This window comes from Balearica regulorum, chromosome 1 (assembly GCF_011004875.1).
Source record: "Balearica regulorum gibbericeps isolate bBalReg1 chromosome 1, bBalReg1.pri, whole genome shotgun sequence".
Classification (NCBI taxonomy): domain Eukaryota; kingdom Metazoa; phylum Chordata; class Aves; order Gruiformes; family Gruidae; genus Balearica; species Balearica regulorum.
Window position 1 is genome coordinate 118,025,825 of NC_046184.1, and position 21,020 is coordinate 118,046,844.

Below are 21,020 nucleotides of genomic sequence, written 5' to 3' on the forward strand. Positions count from 1 at the left end.
AACTAACATCAGACCCAACCTCCGTAGAGAGCAGCCATCTGAAAGCATTTCTGCAATTGTCAGGGATCAATTGGGAAAAAACCATCCAAATTTAATTTGTCCTTTAAAGGTGGACATACAACATAGTTAACCTTCACAGGGATAAGGCCGAACATTTATCTGCATGAACCCTTTAGCTACTCCAGGGCTGAGTTCACTTTAGTTAAGTCATATACACCACTAGCTTCTACTCCAAACGATCACGTTCGGCAAACAGAACTTACAGGATTGCAGGCAACGCAGCAGAAGTCAAAGCTCATGACTGAAATTCAGGGGTTTAGGAGTGACTTTGGGAAACAAGGCACTCAAAGCAGCAAACAAGAAGAGACTTGAGACCGAGGGAGTGTATGAGAAGTGGTCAACAGAAGCAAACACAGGCAGTCAGGAGCATTTTTGACAATGGCACATTCTTTATTCTGAAGGACTTCGGATTCCCTCGACTTGTCTCTGAGGATAACCACCTGTTTCTGTGCTTAGGGATATTTATGCTCTATTACTGTTAAAAGAGTTGAGGGAAGACCCAATCTGTCAAACAAAATTTTGCAATATTCGTTAATGCAAATGGTAACACTTCACGTAGAATGAGGCCCAAAGGGAACTCTAATAAAATCTAACCACAATGCTTGGAAACATGCTCTTGCGTTGTTTTAAGACTCAAATGAATAGTATACATGAAAAAGAAGATGGCTTCATTTTTTAGGGTTTTCCCATTAAAATTTAGTATTAACCCAGGTAAGGAAATGTCTTGGGCAGGAGGGCAGCGGTCTGGAGGGGACAACAAAATACAACCTTATGGAAATACTTGTTGAAAACTATGTAAATAGTAAATGCTTGCTGCATATGGGCACATACGGTCTATTGCAAAGGCTAGTGACTGCAGTGCAAGCCTCAAACTTCTGACAAGGTCTACAAGCTTTTAAGTGCAGCAACTGATGTAATTTTTCACTCCAGCTAAGCGACCAGTGAGTGAAAGGGGATTCTGGCTCTCAAGGCATACGGCTGTATTGTGCATTTCATAGCTCCTGACTGACCAGAGAAAGTGGTAGAATTAAAACTTTTGAACGCTGTTGTAATACTAAAAAGAAAAATAGCCAAGGTCTGGGCAATAGACTCTTACAGAAATGAGGACTAAGACTACAACATCCTACCCAGACTGCACTTTTGAAGTCAAGAACCTGGCCAGAAAGAAGTGAAAGCTTTGAAAGACTGAAAACCAGCTCTGCATATATCTACTCCAAAGAGGAATTTTTAACTGATGAGGTATAAACCACCTTTGTTGAAGACCCTTAATTAGTAGTCCCAAACCAGAGGGTTAACTTCTAAAAACAAATTGTCTTGACGGAAAAAGTTTCAGGGATTACTTCAATCAGTACTAAAATGCGAAAAAAAGGAGTTTACAATGCATTTCCAGAATAGTTCCACACAAACTAATGAACTCAAGATAGAGACAAAGTCTGTATACTCTGTCTGTGACACCTAGTGATTAATTTATCCTTGCTTAAATAGGGACAATTTGGGCCTCTGTTTCTTGAACATAATAGCCAGGGAAGCAGGAGACTGAGAGCAAAGCAATTATTATTTAATTTTGAGTCTAAAGTTTGATGTCTACTTTCAGTTTGTCAAGCTAGTGTTATTACATAAAATCAGGAATGTGACAGTGGCTGCGCAAGTATCATTCTACCAGCAAATTATCATATGCTTCTAAGAAGAAGAGACATTCTTGAATAGATGGAGAAATTGTTTTGTACGGAGCAATAAGAATAGCAATAATTGTAGTAAGGTTTATTGCTGTTCAAAAATATGTAATTTGCTATTCCTGGACTGCAAATTGCAGACCATCATTACACAGAATAGATCACAAAGGACAGAAAAAAGCTTGAAAATATTTAGAGAAGACCGAAGTCCACTCCCACCTCCAAAATGAAATGGTTGCTGCAGAGATAACGAAAGCATACCCTTATCATTCCTAGCTATTCATACATACCTTTTGACTGAAATACCAAATTAAACATTATTGCTTCCCAGATGTTGCCTATGAGTAAAGAGGTAGAAGGAAAAGCTTCCCTTAATTACAAGAGCTGATGAACCTCTCTTTCAAATGCCAAAATAACTCTTAGCAGAAAGGGGCAGTTCTTGTCAAAAGCCACCGCTGCTCAAATGATATGAATACAAGGACAAAGCAGCAGCCATATCGACACATTACGCCCTTTCAGATCTGTACCGTTTCTCCAACAGCAGCCAGCAGCAGATGCAGGACAGAAGAGCACAGCAAGCGTAAGGTAACTATCTCCTCCTCTAGTAATCTGCACCATAAGGATTTGTAAGCCAAAGAGCCTCACAGCTCCAATGAAGCATTCTCCCATGAAAGTCAAGTAATCTTTTGAACTCAGTTCAAAACATTCCTGATATCAACTACACTCATTTAAAATAATGACAGACGTATTCCAAAGACAAAATCATACAACTTTAAATGTTTTCAGGTATTTCTAACAAAACCTCAGGAATTCAAACAAGCAGCTCAAATATTTATGGTAATTTGCAGCTCATACTGTTTACAGTAACTTTGGAAAAGTGCTCCTCTATCTATAGGAAGCAAAAATTAAGAATAAGCATTTGCTTTCAGCTACTACATTTTCTTTTCCATCAGCTAATACATTGTACTACTATACCAACACATAAAACGCAGTCAAAAAATAGAAGACTAATGAGATAACAGTTATCTCTGCAGCTGCTGTTCCTGTCAGGTAGCTGTGGTACATGAACTAGTTGTAATACCAACAATTCCATTTTGGAAAGAAAAAAAGTATGTCTTCCAGACCAGAAAAATGCATGGATAATTGCTTATTTCATGTAACGAGTTCTAAAGTCAAAACATGCCACATGTAATTTTTTATTTAAATCTTGACGATCATGCATCAAAACACAATGATTTTTCTTTATCTTGCAAAAGAATTTCAGAAATACCTCCTGGAATTAATTTTTGTCAATTTTGAGTACATGGAAATGCTAAGACACGCTCCCACAAAATACTTCTCTCCATCTTAAAATTCAGAGGATGTTAAGATGTTTTTCAATTCCTAAAAGTTGTCTTTATACAATAGGTACAGAGCATCCAGGCACAGTTCTTTAAAGCAGAGGAGATGGTGACTCGCTTTCTCCAACCAAATATTGCTCTTCCTTTCAAATAATTTTTACAATGAGAACAATGTAATTTTTTTCACTGAAGTTATGACCTACTTCATCAGCTGAAAGGTAAGTTACAAAGAAATGATGACCAATTACTTTGTTGCAAGTGTAACATCAAAATATGACAAACAGAAAAAAGGAAACATATGCATACTATTCAGTAATACACATTATATCCATAATGTCCCTTCACATTTGGATCTTGGCAAATAAAAATCATGTTATATTTATTTAGATTCTCTCTCTGAAGTTGTTAAAACATGGTATTCACTTTATAGTAAGTCTATATCGAAGGGCAAGATGCTGAACAAAAATCTAGATGCGGGCTGTTTGTCCGAAGGATGTTTTGAGACTCAGCAATCTGTGCACCCACTTCTAAAGACTTAAGTTATTAAATGATCTATTGTTCTGTCTTTAAATCTTAGTTCTCACCCTGTGCAAAAATTGTAAGTTTATTATGGCTGCTACTACCCTTAAACTGCAGTAGTGATTCTTACCTGTGTTAGTCTCCTCAATACTGATCCTGCTAAGGCTTGGCTTTAACAATTATTTTAATTATACATTTATTCAGATTTTACAAATTAAGAAGGATATTTTGAAATGTTTTCTGAAGTAGTACTTAAAATATTTCTTAAATAAGTTCAAGAGTACAATTTAGTACACGCTTGAGAAACAACGCGCACTAGATGAGGAAAGCGATTCTCAGTAAAACAAGCTGTAAAAACCAAATGCTGTCCCATATCTTACATCCTAGTGAAATGATCAGTCCAAAGTAGCACAGATTTTATAGCTAAAATTATTAGATATGCATTCTAATAATGAGCAGCTGTAAGGGATGCTAGGAAAATGCAGTAATACAAGTTGTTTTCTATATGGTCAAGTCTTGCTCCTTACCTCTGTCTCTTCAGCTGTTGCCCCATTCCCCTCTCTCCTCCTCCCACACAGTGTCTGTCTTCTTTTTCATCTGGTATCAAACTAGATCCTCTAGTTCTTCCTCCTGAGGTTTTTCTCCCTCAAAAAAGTTCTTACTCTCATCAGTCAAGGAGCATGCTCCAATTTACACACTAGATGAATAACTCCCACCTCAACTTTTCTCAGGGCCAGAGTTCTTCTCCAGGGCCAGTTGTCTTCTCTGCGCCTGTGTCACTTTCATAATTTCTGCTATATTGTGCATTTATTAAGGAAGGGGTAAAGAAAGAAGACTTGACTTGATTTCTGAAACTTGAGGTTGCCAATGTGGCTAATAAAGTAAGATTATATACAGATGTTTTAAAAAATATGCATATTAACACACAGAGACTTATACAAGTCTGTAAATATAATTATATATTTATATATTAAGTACAAAACTTCATCACTGTTGCAGATCCTCTAGTGCTTACACAAGGAAATGCTGGCACAGATAAAACAGTAACCAGCTGAAATTCTTAAAATTAAATCATGTAATCCTGCGAAGCACAGCTCTGTATAATCTAACTGGAAGAATACAGGTTGATCTGATGGACTTGGCTACACAACACTTCTGCAGAGGGTACTTTTATTGGCAGAAGAAAAATACATGTACCATGAAAACAGACAGAAAAAGATTTATTCTAATTTTTTTTCTTCTAAGAAAACCTTGCTTCAATATTCATGTAAATCCTTTGTAATTAATGTCACCACTACAATTGCCAAGTAACCAAGTACAGTGATTTACTAAACTGGAACACATTCCACTTGTAAAGATCAACTACAATCCAAATAAAAAAAAGCTTTCACACAAAAGTTATAGTAGAAACTACAACAAACTTTCTGATTTAAGCTAACAGCTGTTCTTTAATCAGCTTTTCACTATAAGAACTGCATAATGTCAGCCAGATAGTCACATGCCAAATTCCATTCCCACTGCACCTGGAATTTCAGAATTTCCTCAACATGTCAGAAACCCCAAATCATTCCTTAAAATGAACTGTCAAATGATAAATACAACAGAATCTCTAAGTCAGCCCCTTCCCTACAAACTGCTGACACAAGTCACACTTGACAATATTTTTTGCAATCTTCGTCTTCTTCAGTGACAAACTCTGAGAATATTGGAATGTCTTTTAAATCAATGATAACTTTAATTAAACTCCTATCTTAATTTTCCAGAAGAAATTCAGCTTGATAAACTTATATAATAAGCTTTGTGTTGTGGACTTTTTTTTTTTCTGATAACACTATTGTGTAACTGAATCGTCAAAGAATTGTTAAGAGTCAAAGAAATACATTCAGAAGACTTCAATGGGGTAAACTCACTGTTTCAAAAACAGTTTGCAGTTTTATCTTTTTTTGAAGAGCAATATAAGGAGACAGTTCTATTTACTCTTGGTTACATATTTTTATTCAACTTTTCCCTTTAAAATATATAATCTTACATCATCTAGCCATAATTTGTGTGAAAGTAAAGATACAAAAGAAGCACTAATTAAATTGTTAGATAAGCATTATAATGATTTCTCATTGTGGAAATGTATCGTCATTTCTGAGCAATGGCAACATGATAGCATCTCACAGGACTCCAGCTGATGCCAAGCCTGTTCTCATTTTCCCAGTCTCACTTACATAAATTAGCTACAGGCCCCACTGACAGTCAGAGAATCTCAAGTTTTTTATGTTTGGAAATACTCCACTTTTGTCAGATCTTTACCAGTGAGGTCATAGTAAACGAATCGATGCCAAATTGCCATGGATCTCCAAAGCGTTTGTCACAAGTTATGGATTCTTGCTATCTAAAATCACCCATCTGCTCAAAGGCAGTACCCTGAACCCTGACTCCAAAAGGTTTATTGGTTACAACTTTTGAGTGCTGAAAACAAAATCCAAGACCAGTCACTATAATTACAGTCTTCACATTAAGACAGAATGTGTGCCTGTGTTAGACACAGAGCCAACATGAATTTGGATTAGTCTGCCACTGTGGATTTTACTTTTTTTTTAATTTAGATTGCTATTACAAACTCCAAGATAAACTGAAACTAAGAAGACTCAGCCTGACACTAGCTGGCAGCACTCTATGCTGAGTGACCTACAGTCAAGAAAAGGTACTCAGCCCTAATGCTATTCTCTATCATTTCTGGAGTGAGAAGTTAGCAGAAGACATGAACATCAAGCTCACAAATGTTTTAAATATATATTACATAAGCCATTCTGAAAGGCTAATAAAATTTTCCATTCTCTACAGTACAGAAAGAACATGCCTACTGAAAAAAGTGGTTGTGAAGTATCATGCACACTGACTTGAAGCAAGCTGTGAAACATGATAGAATAAACTTCAATGAGTGGCATTTTGGTCAGATGCCAGCACATAATAATTTCATATCAGAGTTACCTCTACAATAAGATTAAATGCTACTCAGTACAAAAGGCATTAACTTTTAGTTCTCACAGCAGCATAAAGACCCTTTTTATGGAGATTGCTATAAACCAAGTATTTTCTTTCATTCCTCAAAGCTTCTTGCATTTTCCAAGTGATTGGCGAAAACATTTATTGAATCAATACATAGCCAAAAAGTTGTTTACAAACCATAATGCAACATAAGTATGCTATTCATTATTATGTGCTTACAAATGTGATTCATGGTTGTTTAACATAAACAGCATGCTTGCTGCTATCACGCAAGAAGGAAAACACGTTTTTAACTAGAGAAGTGTAAAAGAAAGGGAACGTTTGCCAGATTTCTCTTTCCCCCTCCCCCAAATATATGATAAATATTCCCTGAAGATAAACAGCAAAAAAGCAAAAGGTAGCTTTAGCAACCACCTGGAATTTCTTGGCTCCACATATGGAGTCCCCTTCATCTCCCATCAAGATTTCTTAATTGAAAATGTTTTACTGTCTTTTGGACACTAAATACCATCGATTCCTGTGGAATTTAAAATGCCATTTTAAAATTCAGGAAATACTATACAGGGCAGTGGCTGCAAACATGCAAAGATATTTTAATACAAATCTATATACAACGCACTATGCAGAAAATGTTTTCCATCCCTTATTTTTTGCTTTACTCTGTGTTCTCTAAATCCAGCTCAGAAGTGACCCCTAGTGGTAAGACACCTTTTCCTCACTAAAGGAGCTGTATAAAAAGCCACAACTGCCTCCAGCTTTTGAGAGCAATAGAGATTCTTGGTGATTTTAATATAATGCCAACAATGATATAACTCAGCTGGGCAGGGATGCTGATCAATACTGGAGTCTCATAGTGCTGGTGAATGCACTGAAAATACCTGCAGCATGCCAGCCTTTCTTTGATAAACAGCTCCAGGGAGAAGTCGGAAGACACTTTTATGAGTGAACAAATTGAGATAATTTAGCATTCTAATACTTACAGGAACCAGCATGAACAAAGCTTGTCTGTCAGTCAAGTCTTGAGCCTACTGAGTTAGCACCCAGGTGTGTTGGGTTTGCGTGGCAAGGTTTTGGTAGTGGGGGGGCTACCGGGGTGGCTTCTGTGAGAAGCTGCTAGAAGCTTCCCCTGTGTCTGACAGAGCCAATGCCAGCCGGCTCCAAGACGGACCTGCCGCTGGCCAAGGCCAAGCCAATCAGCGCCTCTGTGATAACATATTTAAGAAAGAGAAAAACAGTCAGAGAGCGCTTTTGCAGCCGGAGAGAGGAGTGAGAAGATGTAAGAACATCTGCAGACACCAAGGTCAGTGCAGAAGGAGGGGCAGGAGGTGCTCCAGGTGCCAGTGCAGAGATCCCCCTGCAGCCCATGGTGAAGACCATGGTGAAGCAGGCTGTTCCCCTGCAGCCCATGGAGGAAGGATGAGGGGGTGTAGCGATTCCACCTGCAGCCCATGGAGGACCCCATGCCAGAGCAGGTGGAGGTACCTGAAGGAGGCTGTGGCCCATGGGAAGCCCACGCTGGAGCAAGCTCCTAGCAGGACCTGTGGATCCGTGGAGAGAGGAGCCCACGCCAGAGCAGGTTTGCTGGCAGGACTTGTGACCCCGTGGGGGACCCACATTGGAGCAGTTTGCTCCTGAAGGTCTGCACCCCGTGGGAGAGACCCACGCTGGAGCAGTTCATGAAAGACTGTAGCCCGTGAGAGGGACTCCATGCTGGAGCAGGGGAACAATGAGAGGAGTCCTCCCCCTGAGGATGAAGAAGCGGCAGAAACACCACATGATGAACTGATTGTAACCCCCATTCCCCATCCCCCTGTGCCACTGAGGGGGGCGGAGGTTGAAGCCGGGAGTGAAGTTGAGCCCGGGAAGATGGGAGGGGTGGGGGGGAGGTGTTTTAAGATTTGGTTTTATTTCTCATTGCTCTACTCTGTTTTGCTTAGTAATAAATTAGATGAATTCCCTCTCTCAGTTCAGTCTGTTTTGCTCGTGACGATAATGAGTGAATGATCTCTCCCTGTCCTTATCTCAACCCACAAGCTTTTTGTTGTGCTTTTTCTCCCCTGTCTAATGAAACAGGGGAGTGATGGAGCGGCTCTGGTGGTGACCCGGCCCTCAGCCAGGGTCAACCACCACACCAGGAAAAACAATCTCTACTGAACACTTTAATTTTGGCTCAAAAGTTAGTAAAAAACCTTCTATAGTTTCATACTCATTTTGCACTGTAAGATTGGTTTAAAAAGCATCCTCTAAGCAGAGAGCCAGGAAAGCCTAGTTTCCTGTAACGGTGTCTCATAGTTTAACTGCAATAGCCCTCACTTTTTCTCCACGCCTTCTACATACAGTCAACTATTACTATTTCTGATTAGCTCCCACACCTTCTCCTCTCTCTCTCGTTTCTCAAAAGGAGCAGCTAAATGCTTCTCAGCACAAGAGGCAAAAGCTTTTTTTTAAGAACAAAACAATTTTTCAAGGCAAGATGTCAATTTAACGATCCTCACTGATCCAAGCAACTCTCTGTATCTGAAGAGAGCCAAGAAAAGACACTCTTTTCAGTCTCTGGAGAGGGAGGACTGCTCCTGGTTCTAGGTAGCGAGACCAGCAAGGCTCCAGTCTGAAAATTTCTGAAAATTCAGAAAGCATTGCCCTTCCCTGTGCTCCTCCCTTATTTAGGGGTGGGGAGGTGTTATGAGAGGAACAATATTGTGTTGATGTTCTTTCTGTGAGAGCAATGTGTTGCTTCCCTTGTCATGCTCTCATCACCTCTTTCAGCTATGGGGAAGAACAGAAGTGTCAGGCAGCAAATCTATAGTTACCTGTTACTGTTCATGTCATCACAGCTCCCCATAAGATCCTCTATGCAGCTATACATAGGGCTGGTACCGTTCCCCAACATCTACTCTGTACCTCCAAGCTCCCATACCTCAAATGCCAATGACATCCCTTTCCTCCCTTCACAGCAGCACACTCAGTCTCTCACAAGTTCCTGCCTCTTTACTACTACTTGCCCTGCCAACTGGGGGGCAGGGGGGCAAGCAAGTGTAGAAGTGGGGGGGTGGTTTCTGTCAGAATGGTGTTTAGGCAGACTGGCAGTCCCACCAGCATCTCTTTATTGCCAGGCAAGACTGACAGGCTGCCTTGACATAAAACTAGCTTTGAAAAGCATCCTGCCCTGGACTCTGTGTTATAAAGTTTGCTATAGAACCTCAGCTTCTTTTAAGCTTTTACCTCTACCAAATATTTGGAACCCAAAAGTTTAAAAATCTTACTGAAGAATTGGCAGATTTATTAGGAAACTACACTAACAATGGTATGCAGAATAATAGAAGACTGAGGAGAAAGAAGAAAATGTGCTAAAATATACAGTACTTATTCCACCTCCGTCTACTACACAACTGTATGACAAGTTTGACAAAACTGTTCACTGAGGTACAAGAGGAAATATCACTGAGAAACAAGAACTTGGTTTCCCATCTGCAGATTTCCTCCTCTTCCCTTTTCTATCCATCCTCACTCATGCTGCACCTACCTTCAAGTCCTGTACTTCATCCTCCCTCTGTATGCTAGAGAGGGTCAGGACTGCAAACAGGGGAGCATCACTCCTCTCAGCTACTCTGCTGAGATTAAGAAATTACATGGGCTTGGTAAACCACAGTAATTGACCATAATCACTCAGCCGTTCACAAATGTGAAGTAACAACACATCACCTTCAATCTCTACAATTCATTCTGCTGTGCCATCGAGTTCCCTCATCTTATGCCCAGCACTATCACAGAGCTGGTGCCCAAAAAGCGCTACGTGGCTTAAGGATTTCTGAGAATGGACTTTTTCCGTGCTGAACCTGCAGAGAGCTTAGCTGGCAAACTTCTCGCCTCTGGAAGTGGGCACAAACCAGGAATCTGCAGGGTCTCACACCTCAGGGTGCATTAGCTCTCAGAAGAATGGCTTTCTGCTTTCTTCTGACCAAGAGAGCTCTGAACTGTTGAAGCAGGAGATGGTCCCTATGTACCTTCATTACCTTGAATGCTGATGGTGAGGAAGAGCTACTGAAATAACCACCCCCTCTTAGAGGACCGTTCTTTTTAGAACCACACACTTGAACACCAGCGTAGTAGGACTATTATTAGAATCCAGACATTGAGCTTTTCAATGAATGACAACACGACTGAAATAGTTTTGGTTCACAATTGGTGTGACCCCTTGCCCTGGTTTCAGTTAAGATAGAGTTAACTTTCTTCATAGTAGCTAGTATGGGGCTATGTTTTGGATTTGTGCTAGAAACAGTGTTGATAACATAGAGATGTTTTTGCTATATAGAGGTGTTTTCTGTTATTGCTGAGCAGTGCTTACACAAAGCCAAGGCCTTTTGCGCTTCTCACGCCGCCCTGCCAGCAGGATGGCTGGGGGTACACAAGAAGTTGGGAGAGGACACAGTCAGGACAGCTGACCCCAACTGACCAAAGGGATATTCCATACCATATGACATCATGCTCAGCTTATAATGAACGTGGGCTGAGGGGGTGTGGGGAGGGAGGGGGCAGCATTCAATGTGATGGTGTTTCTCTTCCCAAGTCACCATTAGGCGTGATAGAGCCCTGCCTTCCTGGAGATGGCTGAACACCCACCTGCTGATGGGAAGTGTTGAATGAATTACTTGTCTTGCTTTGCTTGTGTGCGTGGCTTCTGCTTTACCTATTAAACTGTCTGTATCTCAACCCATGAGTTTTCTCACTGTCACCCTTCCGATTCTCACCCCCATCGCAACATGGGGGGAGCAAGCGAGCAGCTGCATGGCGCTTAGCTGCCAGCTTGGGGTAAAACCCTCTGGGTTTGCAAGTTTTGTTATAAAGCAACAAAAGTTAATCTGAGGAAAGGAAAGAATACAAAACAAACAAAAGCAAACCCACCCTCCCTGCACACAAGCACACCTCGAAGCCTTGGAAGCCAACAAATAACTTTGAATTTATTAGGGAAAAAAAACCAAACCCTAAGCACATGGAGTTAAGTTACAAATATTTTTAATTGAGAGTACTTTGTTAGCAGCCCTTGGGTTAAGTTTTACAGATAAATTCTTCAGAAAGTCACTTAAGAGGAAAAAGCATACTACCTGTCAGAACACGAATGGTTTGCCAAATGCACTGCATTGCCTAACCAGCCTAGTAGAAACACAGCTTTTAATAGCAAAAAGAGTTCCACAGATGGCATACATTAAATCAATTTCCCAAAAAGAATAAGCTGTTCCAGCAAATACACATTTTTACTGGTACAGATGAATTTACATTGCTCTATCTACTTCCCCCCGCCCCCAAAGCAACTTTGCCATAAAATACATTTTCATTCCTAGCCGAGAAACCAACTGGCAAAGCTTTCAAGTACAGGCAAAGACTTCTGGCAACAATGCACTGTACATTTGAAATAATACATATAATACATTAACAAAAATAAAAAATGTTAGACACAAACTATTTATCAGTAATCAATAGAATCCTTTCAGATCTCTGACATGGTGTGTTTTTCATTCAACATTTTTCTCAGCTCTCAGTTTACTTCTGAGCTAGAGCAAAGAACAAATTTCCTTTCTGGAATAAATATTTCCAAAGGGCTCTTGCTTTTTTTCTTACTGGTGAAAAGGCAGGGATGATGCTTATGCTTTGAGGACGACAGGAGAAAATAAGGAAGTCTCCTATTTTGTAGATTATACATTTTTGGTTCCTTTTAAGCACGAAGCTTGGACAGCAATAAAAATAAGGCTTTAGAGTTTCAGTATAACTATCCCTGATTTTAGCACTGGAAATTTTTAAAAAACCTCTGAAGTTTCACAGTTGAATCTCAAGTTCTACAACATAAGTTAATATACATGGAAATATTTAAGAAACAATTGTCTTGAAATGTACCCTGAAATCTAGGTTCATTATAGTGTTAGCTGAGAGTTCAAGTTTCCCATCCTCAAAGAAAGATTTATTCATGATAAAGTAACTTCATACTTTCGTTGTGACATAATGGACTTGGAATTTAAAAACAGCCAATGCCATCACAGAATCAAAACTGCAGCTCAAGACATGTGAATTTGGTCTGACTGAATTCTGATTGTGCTGTAGTATACAGAGTAATTCAAATACAAAGTCATCTTCGTACTGCATTACCCTTGTGAGTGCAATATTTTGTATCTCAAAGTGTCCTTTGAAGGAACGTTTGAAATTCAAGAGATACATTCAATTGCACTTTTTAAATTACTCTTTCTGTCTCCAATAAACTAGAGTTAAAACCCCCAACTTCAAGCTTCAGCCAATATGTTTGTATTGATTGTTTATTATTCCGGAAGAATGTACTGTTTAAAAGATGGTTACTGGCTGAGCTGAAGTGATGAAAACTGATTACATTTCATCATTTGGCCACCATCCATTTGGAAGATACTGAAAAAAGTGACTCAGCCTAACACAGCCTAAGGAGTTAGTAGTCAAGTTTAAGAAGCTTCAGATTAGCAAATGTGTGAGTGTAATGTATTTCCTAATACAAATAATCACTGTTCTGACAAATCTCTCTCATTCTTCAAGAAGTGAATTCTTATTTTGCAACCTAGAAGATGTTACGCTGCAACGTATGGCAATAAAATACAATCCTAGCATTTACGTCTGAAAAATTATCCTTTAAGATGGCAATATGAAAGAGCCAATATTTGGGCATTTAAAGGCAAAGCTCCAGAAAAAATCAGATCTCTATGCTTGAAGCTGCCACTGAACATATGGGTGCCAGACAACAGGCTTACAGTGATCACCATTTGTTTCAACACTTTGAGTTCAGCCTGCACCACAGTGACACAGAATTCTCTTTTTGCAGCAATGTGCAAGTCTACAATTTGCTTAACTGCTCTACACCAGATCAAGGAAAGAGGAAAAGAAAAAAGGTGCTGCATTTCAATATCAATACTGGTCTCTAAAACTACATTTAACACCAATAAATTGTGCAGATTTTACCAAACGATTAACAGGCAAGTAACCTGCCTTTCAAACTATATTGCTCTTCGTTCAAACACTGCCTTCCTTGTTGTTGTAGCACTGTATCAATATAATATGGATTCTTCCCAGTTAACCAAATTTAAAAATGTCCATATGCCTGTATCTGAAGCAAACCACACTTGCAAGCCTTAGTGCAAAAAAATCTTGTGATGAAAGAGTAGCCTCGAGTGCTGTTACTTTCCAGGCCCCCTACCTTACGCTCCATTTACAAGAAAGGATATCAGGAATAAGAAGCACACTGTCTCAGCAATCATTCAACACAACCCTCAGCTAGGGCTCACTGATGTTGGACTAGCATAATTCTACATGGTAAGATCTAGACCTCTTGACAGATGGACATTATCATATATTATGCAGATACTGGAGCTTTTATTTGAATTTGAAGCCATAGTATTACCAGAATTTCAATCTCAGACTGGTAAAGCCTGTGGACATTTTAAGAAAAAGCCAGGTGAACAAAAGAAACACAGAAGGAAAGAGGGAAAAAAAAAAAAAAAAAGAGTAAAAGTTAAGATCTCCAAGATATGGGAATCAATCACAGCAGTAACATTATTTGAGAACTGCAATATACACAAAAAATTAATAAATTACCTCAGTCTGACATTTTAACTTTCTACTGACAAGCAGAGCATCCAACTCATCCCATCTCCAACTTGCATATAGCACAGCTGGAAACCTCTGCCTGTTTTAGAACTGTATCAGCAGCATAAATCTAGTTTGGCTTAGCCATATGCAGTCAATGTATCACTTTTTAAAAAGCTTGACCGTCCCGTTTCCTAATGTATTTTTCTTGAGTGGTAAAATTTAATTGTGTAATTTTCAATGTAACTACTGTCAAGGTTTAAATATTTCTTCCCAAGTCTCCTACATTCCACCCTAAACTAAAATTTTCTTTTCATATGCAAAAGGCAAAAAGTGCATTACAAACTTCATAACTCCTCATGAAATACTAACATCTGCCTTTCCAAGTCTTTTTCCAAAGAAAAGGACACTACATTCAAATTTAATTATGTGAGCTAATTATACTTTTGCTTCTTTTTTCATACATCAAACTACCCCCCAGTTTTTAATATAGATAAACTTAGAAAAAGTAATAGATAACATGTATGAAATCCCGAACACTTAAAAGTCAAAAATCAACTCTTCTCCCCAGAATTAGTTGTTTGGTTTGGGGTTTTTTTTTTTAAGGAATTAAAAAAAATTGTCTCCCCAAATTCTAAAGTTATGCTGATTTTCAGAAAGCTAATGCTAGTTCTGCTCATATTTTATTGGATTTTTTTAGTCCATGTAGTAAAACTGTGACTTTAAGATACATGATAAACATATAAACTAGAAACTAAAACTGCAAAATGTGAATCCTAAGGAGGAAAAAAATTTTCTTCCAATCCACCCCTCAGAAGCAGCTAAAAATTACATTGTAAAAGGCACTGTCCAAGACTCGGAGAGTAGATAGGAAGATCTGAAAGTCTTAATAATCAAATTTATACCAAACAACACAATAGATTTGATGGGATTATTAACAGCATCACAACAATGATGCAAAAAGCCACAGATTGTTCAGGAATTGTAGGCAGAGCAAAGGACAAATGAAGCTATTTATTAATATAATAAAGTTGAGAAAGTTCTATTTGATGTCCACAATGAAGTAGAAAATAGGTCTGATGAAAGTTCTTAACTGATAAAGGAGGAAAGGGAGCGAGGAAGAGAAACCAAGGAAATCACACAGAACAGGGTACAGCTCTACTGTAAATTGAAGTTTATAGATCAGAAATAAAAAACTAGCCAAACTAGGACTTTAAATATAAAGAATTTAAAAATTACTAAAAGAAAAAAGTACATTTTTTCTTAATGGTGTAGAAAATGCAGAGCAAAATCAGTTATTATTTCTTCCACATAAGCAAAAGGAGCTTGTAGTTTCTAAAATTGATTAGAAAAATCTGACAAAGTTAGGTCTACCAATGGCTTTTAAACATAGTGGTACAGATGCAACCTTCAGTTTGGGGGTGAGGAATCATTAGTGAACTGCCAACTTTTAGAAAAAAGAGAAGTGTGTTTGCTGTTCTTCCATTTTTGGAACTGTTAACAGGACATTGAGCTTGCTTGATAGTTAGTTGACTGATTATGACATTTCTTATTACAGTGAAAAATAAGAAAATCATCCAAAACTCACTTGCTGTCAATGAGCAGTACTTCGATAATCTCTCAGGGAAGGAATATACTATTCAATACATCCCCAGTGACTTGTACTGGACAAGTTCTCCATAAAAATAGCAATTAAAAAGGAAGGAAGTTCAAGAGTACTACAGTTTGCAAGACAATCTCCTCCATTTTCAGTACTACTGACTCACTCTGATCTTAAACATGTTTAAGTATTTCCTCAAATTATTCACCTGTCAGGTATATTTCTGGTATCTCCTTGCTCCCTAGGAAAGCAAGAAGACCTATATAGAACATGATGTATGGAGAAAAATAAATAACTTGTTAGAAAGCTGAACTATTACATACTTATTTACTTTAATACGCTATCTCTTCATTATTAACTGTAGTTTTTACACACAAGTTTCAACTTCCTTCCACACAATATTCTGGAAGCACATCATGGCTAAAGGAAAAGCCATTGAAACAATGACTACACATATAAGCATAGATAAACTACCATTTAAAAAACCTGTGGAAAAACAACATTTAAAAACCTAATTTTGGTATAAACTTTAGCTATACAGTATACATTGGAAAAATACCTTTAATGGATGGCCTGCAACCTGTAATATGCCACTAGGTGGCAAGTTTGGATAGAAATTAGCTAACTTTTTTATTCATGGAATGTTTGAAAATTGCAAGTACATAGGAGAGAAACAATCATGAAGAGTGAAGGAGGAGAATTAAAAAAAGGAAGAGTTCAATAAACTACAAGTCTTCTGTATAGAGTATATTTCATATTAGTCAAAATGGCTAAATGGGTTTTGTTTCCACACCTGCCACACATATAGATAATTCTTCTGGATTTACTGCTCATAGGGAAGAATTTCTTTCTTTTTGGTCAGACAGCAGCACTGGCTGTAGCAACCATGAGAAACCAAGATCTGGAGGAAGGCTGAGACGGGAAGCAGCAGAGTTAGGTCTTTGGAAAGCAGACTTCAGCTTACACAAAGAATTTCTAGTTAGGATTCCTTGAAAAGCAACCACAAAGAGGTTAGGAGTACTCAACACATCTATAAGAAGAGAATGAGGAAGCTGGGGTTCATTCAGTTTTACAAAGAGGAGGCTAAGGATTAATCTTTCTGATTACTGAAGCGGTATTTGAACAGTACAATCTAAATCTAAAATATCATCCAAGTTACTTTAAAAAATTCAGCTGCAATACGTCACTTTGTTCACTGATTGATCCTGTAGCCAAAAAAAGGAGGTTATACACAATACTGCTGGAAACAGGCATCCAAGGAGGAGTTTCAGTAGTTGAGTTCCCCTAAAGACAGGGATCTCATTGCTGTGCTAATGTTCGGGTGGTACAGAAAAGGAGCAGGAATCAGACAAGCATGCTAGGAGCAAGTCATGACAACCCTACATGGATTGGAAAGAACAACTTCAAAAGAGTCTGAGTAGCCTGTATTGCTTTTTAATCACCTACTGCTTCACCCCTTCAGATCAATATAATACGGTTCGTATGTATTTGAAGTCATGTTTAGGAGAAAAAAAAAGTTAAAATTACTGCTTTATATGTTCTTCACAATTCTTCATAGCAATGTCTTAAATTGAGAAGTCCAGAATAGTCAGATGACTATTTGAATTACAAGAAGCTATGCTATTTCCAAGAAATATTACAACATCCTCAGGAATAAAGGTCTTCATTGTGTAATCACACTCTCCTCTTTACTAATTCAGGTCTTTCAGTTTCGGTCCACATCATTTCCCATAATTTGGGTTTGATCTTTTGTTGCCAGCCTATACAGAACTTTCTACCTCTTTTTAAAAGAAAAACAAATCCTATATTTCAAATCAGTTCTTTCTATAGCTTACTACAGTCCTTGTGTTTTGATATTGCAGAAGCATGCAAATGAGCATAAGAGTTCTTCACAGAAATATAGCAAATATCTGAAAAGTTAACCCTGCACAATTTCCCCATTGTTAAATTCAAAACTACTACTAGCAGGTAACAAAATAGTGGCAGAGTAGAAATTAAACTTTTTACTTACCTGTAATACATATGTAAACCTCACCAAACAAAAATATCACATAAGAAACAAGCTGTATTTAAGTGAACACTGAATTTCTCTTGTAGGGCAAATCTCAAACAACTGAAATGTAAGCAGAAGCCTTACCTCATCAGGAGACAGAAGGTAAATAGGTGTTAACATAGGAATCTCACTTAATTCACAACTCAGGCCAAGCGATATCAGGATCTCTTTGAGAACTTCATATCTCTTTGTGTTGCTTATCTTAAGCAAATTAAAATCCTCTTCAGTTTGGACATCCATAGAATTGATATCTAGTTCCAAGTGTGCCTGGTAGGATATGTGTAAAGGGAATAATTAAAAAATAAAGTAAAATTAGTATTACACATTTTAGCATGGCAGAGAGATATAAGCACAACAGTTCTAAAAGCAGCTTTGTCCTGACTGTGGTTGCTGAATTATCCAGTGTTACTACTGCCATTTACAAGTTTCTCATGTCTTCATCATATCTACACAAGTAGGGCTTTATTATCTTAATAAACAAGGGAATACCTATATATTTATAGTTTCTGATTCAGGGATCACAGTTGCCAGTACACTACAATTTTCTCTAAAACCTACACAAAATATCCCTTCTTAATAAATTGGTCTTTTCCTGAAGGAGTTGTTCAAACTTGTATTTACTAATTTAAACTTCTCCTTCTGCTTTTCATGTCTGCTAACAACCTAGAACCAGCAGCAATATTGGTCATATTCTGGTTTGTACAAAATCAGAATTACTTTCAATTTTAAAGAGCTTTATCAAAGGTTGCACAAGATACTTAGAACTCAAGCTGAGCCAGTCTATATGGTGTCACATGAATTAAGTTACAATTAGTGCAGATAAAGAAATGCTTCTGTCCTAAAGAGAACTAAGAACCCCAGAACACCACCTTAGAGAGAATCACTCCTCAAGGCTGAAGCAGATGCTTAAAAGTAGAAATGAAATGCAGAAGGAAAAAAAAAAAAAATCCTTTCTAGACCTCCTTTTTGGTTTGTTGTTTTGTGGGTTTTTTGTGTTTGGTGGTTTTTGTTTTTTAAATAAGTGTTCCAAGACATTTAGAAGCCTTTGTAGCCTACTGTATGTATATTCATTTAATGAAAATCACAAGCTTTTATCTTTGTTCTCTAATTTTGCACATCTTAACGATGTTCTTCATCTTTCATATATGATCTATTTTATTGAAATTCAGTGAAATATGCTGAAATGGGGGAGTGAAGAGTACAGAAAAAAGGGAAAAAACAAGTCTGTGACAGAATATTTAATGGCTGATGTCACTGTCGGTCCCCTGAAGAGAAAACAATAAGGCTTTTCAAATCCAGACTGGAAGTCATTTAAAATTATAAAATGACACACTAATCCTTTTAATCTGATTTTTGAAGCTATACTGTAATGCCCTTTTTCTGAGGAAAACCTCTGCAGTATTAAGTTTTACTACAGCAGAAGGGTCAATTTAAACGGTACAGCAAAGCAGGTTTTACCATGGAACTTGCAGAAACGGATAGCAACAGTATCTAATCAATTTTCTAGTACAAGCATACAGCACATGGGTGGCAAAGCTTCCTACATAAAGCTATAAACATGCTACTATGTATAACAGTTTCCAAAAAGCTAGCAGATTTAATCTGATAAACTGATAAGAGACAAAAACACTTCTAAGAAACCTGATGAATATTTCTGAATTACGTAATTGCTAGAAGAGCGTATGCTACCCGATACGTGAGCAGTTAAATTTGAGTGCTCTGGGCTCCTGAGAAAGTTCTCCTGTAACTAAAATATTGGTAAAAATAAGTCCTAGATTATTTCATAAAGTTTGTTCAGCTCCATTATATTCCTCATCTACTTAATTACTTGTAAATAAATCTTTCTCTGCGTTTCTCAATGTGCTGCTTGAAAGCAAAGACAGAGTAAGGGAAGTAATGTAATTGTGAACAGCCATGCTAAACAGAAAGTGTTTACCTCTGCTCCTACTGAGGCTAACTCAAAATGTGCAAGTTGCTTCCCAGCTCACTTTAAAAGTTTTACTATGAAATGGCTGAAATCTCCCTAGATTTAATAGCACAGGTTATACACCCAGGTAGACACATACTTCCGAGGCACAGACTTATTTTCTAAACTTAATGGTACCTCTTATCAGCCTCTCTATCACTCAAAACTTTAGCCAGATATCTGTGAATATTTAAATAATCAGTGACCAACATTTATCTTTAACACAGCCACAGAAGCTTCCTTACCCATTATCCAGGAAGACAGAGAGTAACAATAACAAAAAAAAATTATGAACACTCAAACTTATCTGTTGATTAACTTTTTGAGGGGGTGTGGGGTTGGTTTGTTTGTTGGTTTTGGTTGTTTTGGGGTTTTTTAACAGACATCACAATACCGTAACACTGGAGAGGTACCTATATTATTATTCATAAGTAGAATGAGTAAGATTTTCTCTCATTCTAGACTCCTCCACTTCTGTCCCCCAGGTGCTCTGAGCTATTTGCTAGGTGCAGAATGTTAAACATTTAAAAGTTTAAAGCCTGAAGTAAGACTCAGGAAGCAAGCTTCCAGCAGACTAGATTCTCGCCCACACCCCCAACTAAAAAAATAAAAAAAGGAGCATATATTACTGACTGAAAACATGTCAAGGTTTAGAAAACAAAACACAAGTTTTAGAACTTTAATTTTGATAGTAAACAGAAAAAAATGCATTCCAGTTGAATAAAGGGGTTTTTTAAACGACAGAACAGCAATGCAATATTATGAACCTAACATCCATCTAGAAATTAGCCTTAATCAAAACACTGCTAAAGAAAACAAAAAATAGTTTGCTTCATAACATTAAGATACAAATAGAATATAACTAAGAAAATGGTAGCAATACTAGCAAAAAAGAAACAACAGACTTAAATCAACAATGGCATTTCAGTGCAGTCACACTAACCTTTATCATGTAGTTACTTGCTCAAGCAAGAATTATACAGCAGTTTTTCTAGACATGGCATACAACAAGTAATAGAGGCTGGGACACTCTCACTCCCTAGTCAGATTTCCAGAAGTCCTGGCTACCTTTACCTTAAACCTTAAGAGAAGACATCTTTCAAGTTTCTTGCAAGGTTTATTTTACGTCCTCTCCCGACTCTCTGCTTCACCACAGTTCATACTTTTGTAAGCATGTCTCTGTTTTTTATCTTGTCAGTATAAGCGTTCACTCCAA

At 37.9% G+C, this 21,020-nt stretch overlaps 1 protein-coding gene across 4 annotated transcripts in view; it reads right to left on the reverse strand.

Annotated features, from left to right (window-relative positions):
• The window catches only part of HLCS (holocarboxylase synthetase), a 128,369-nt gene that overhangs the window by 95,788 nt on the left and 11,561 nt on the right, over positions 1-21,020 (reverse strand). For all 4 annotated transcript variants that reach the window (XM_075771708.1, XM_075771713.1, XM_075771731.1 and 1 more), the window contains exon 5: positions 17,923-18,105. In XM_075771708.1, the coding sequence (XP_075627823.1) occupies positions 17,923-18,105 (183 nt within the window). The remainder of the gene's footprint in view (positions 1-17,922; positions 18,106-21,020) is intronic.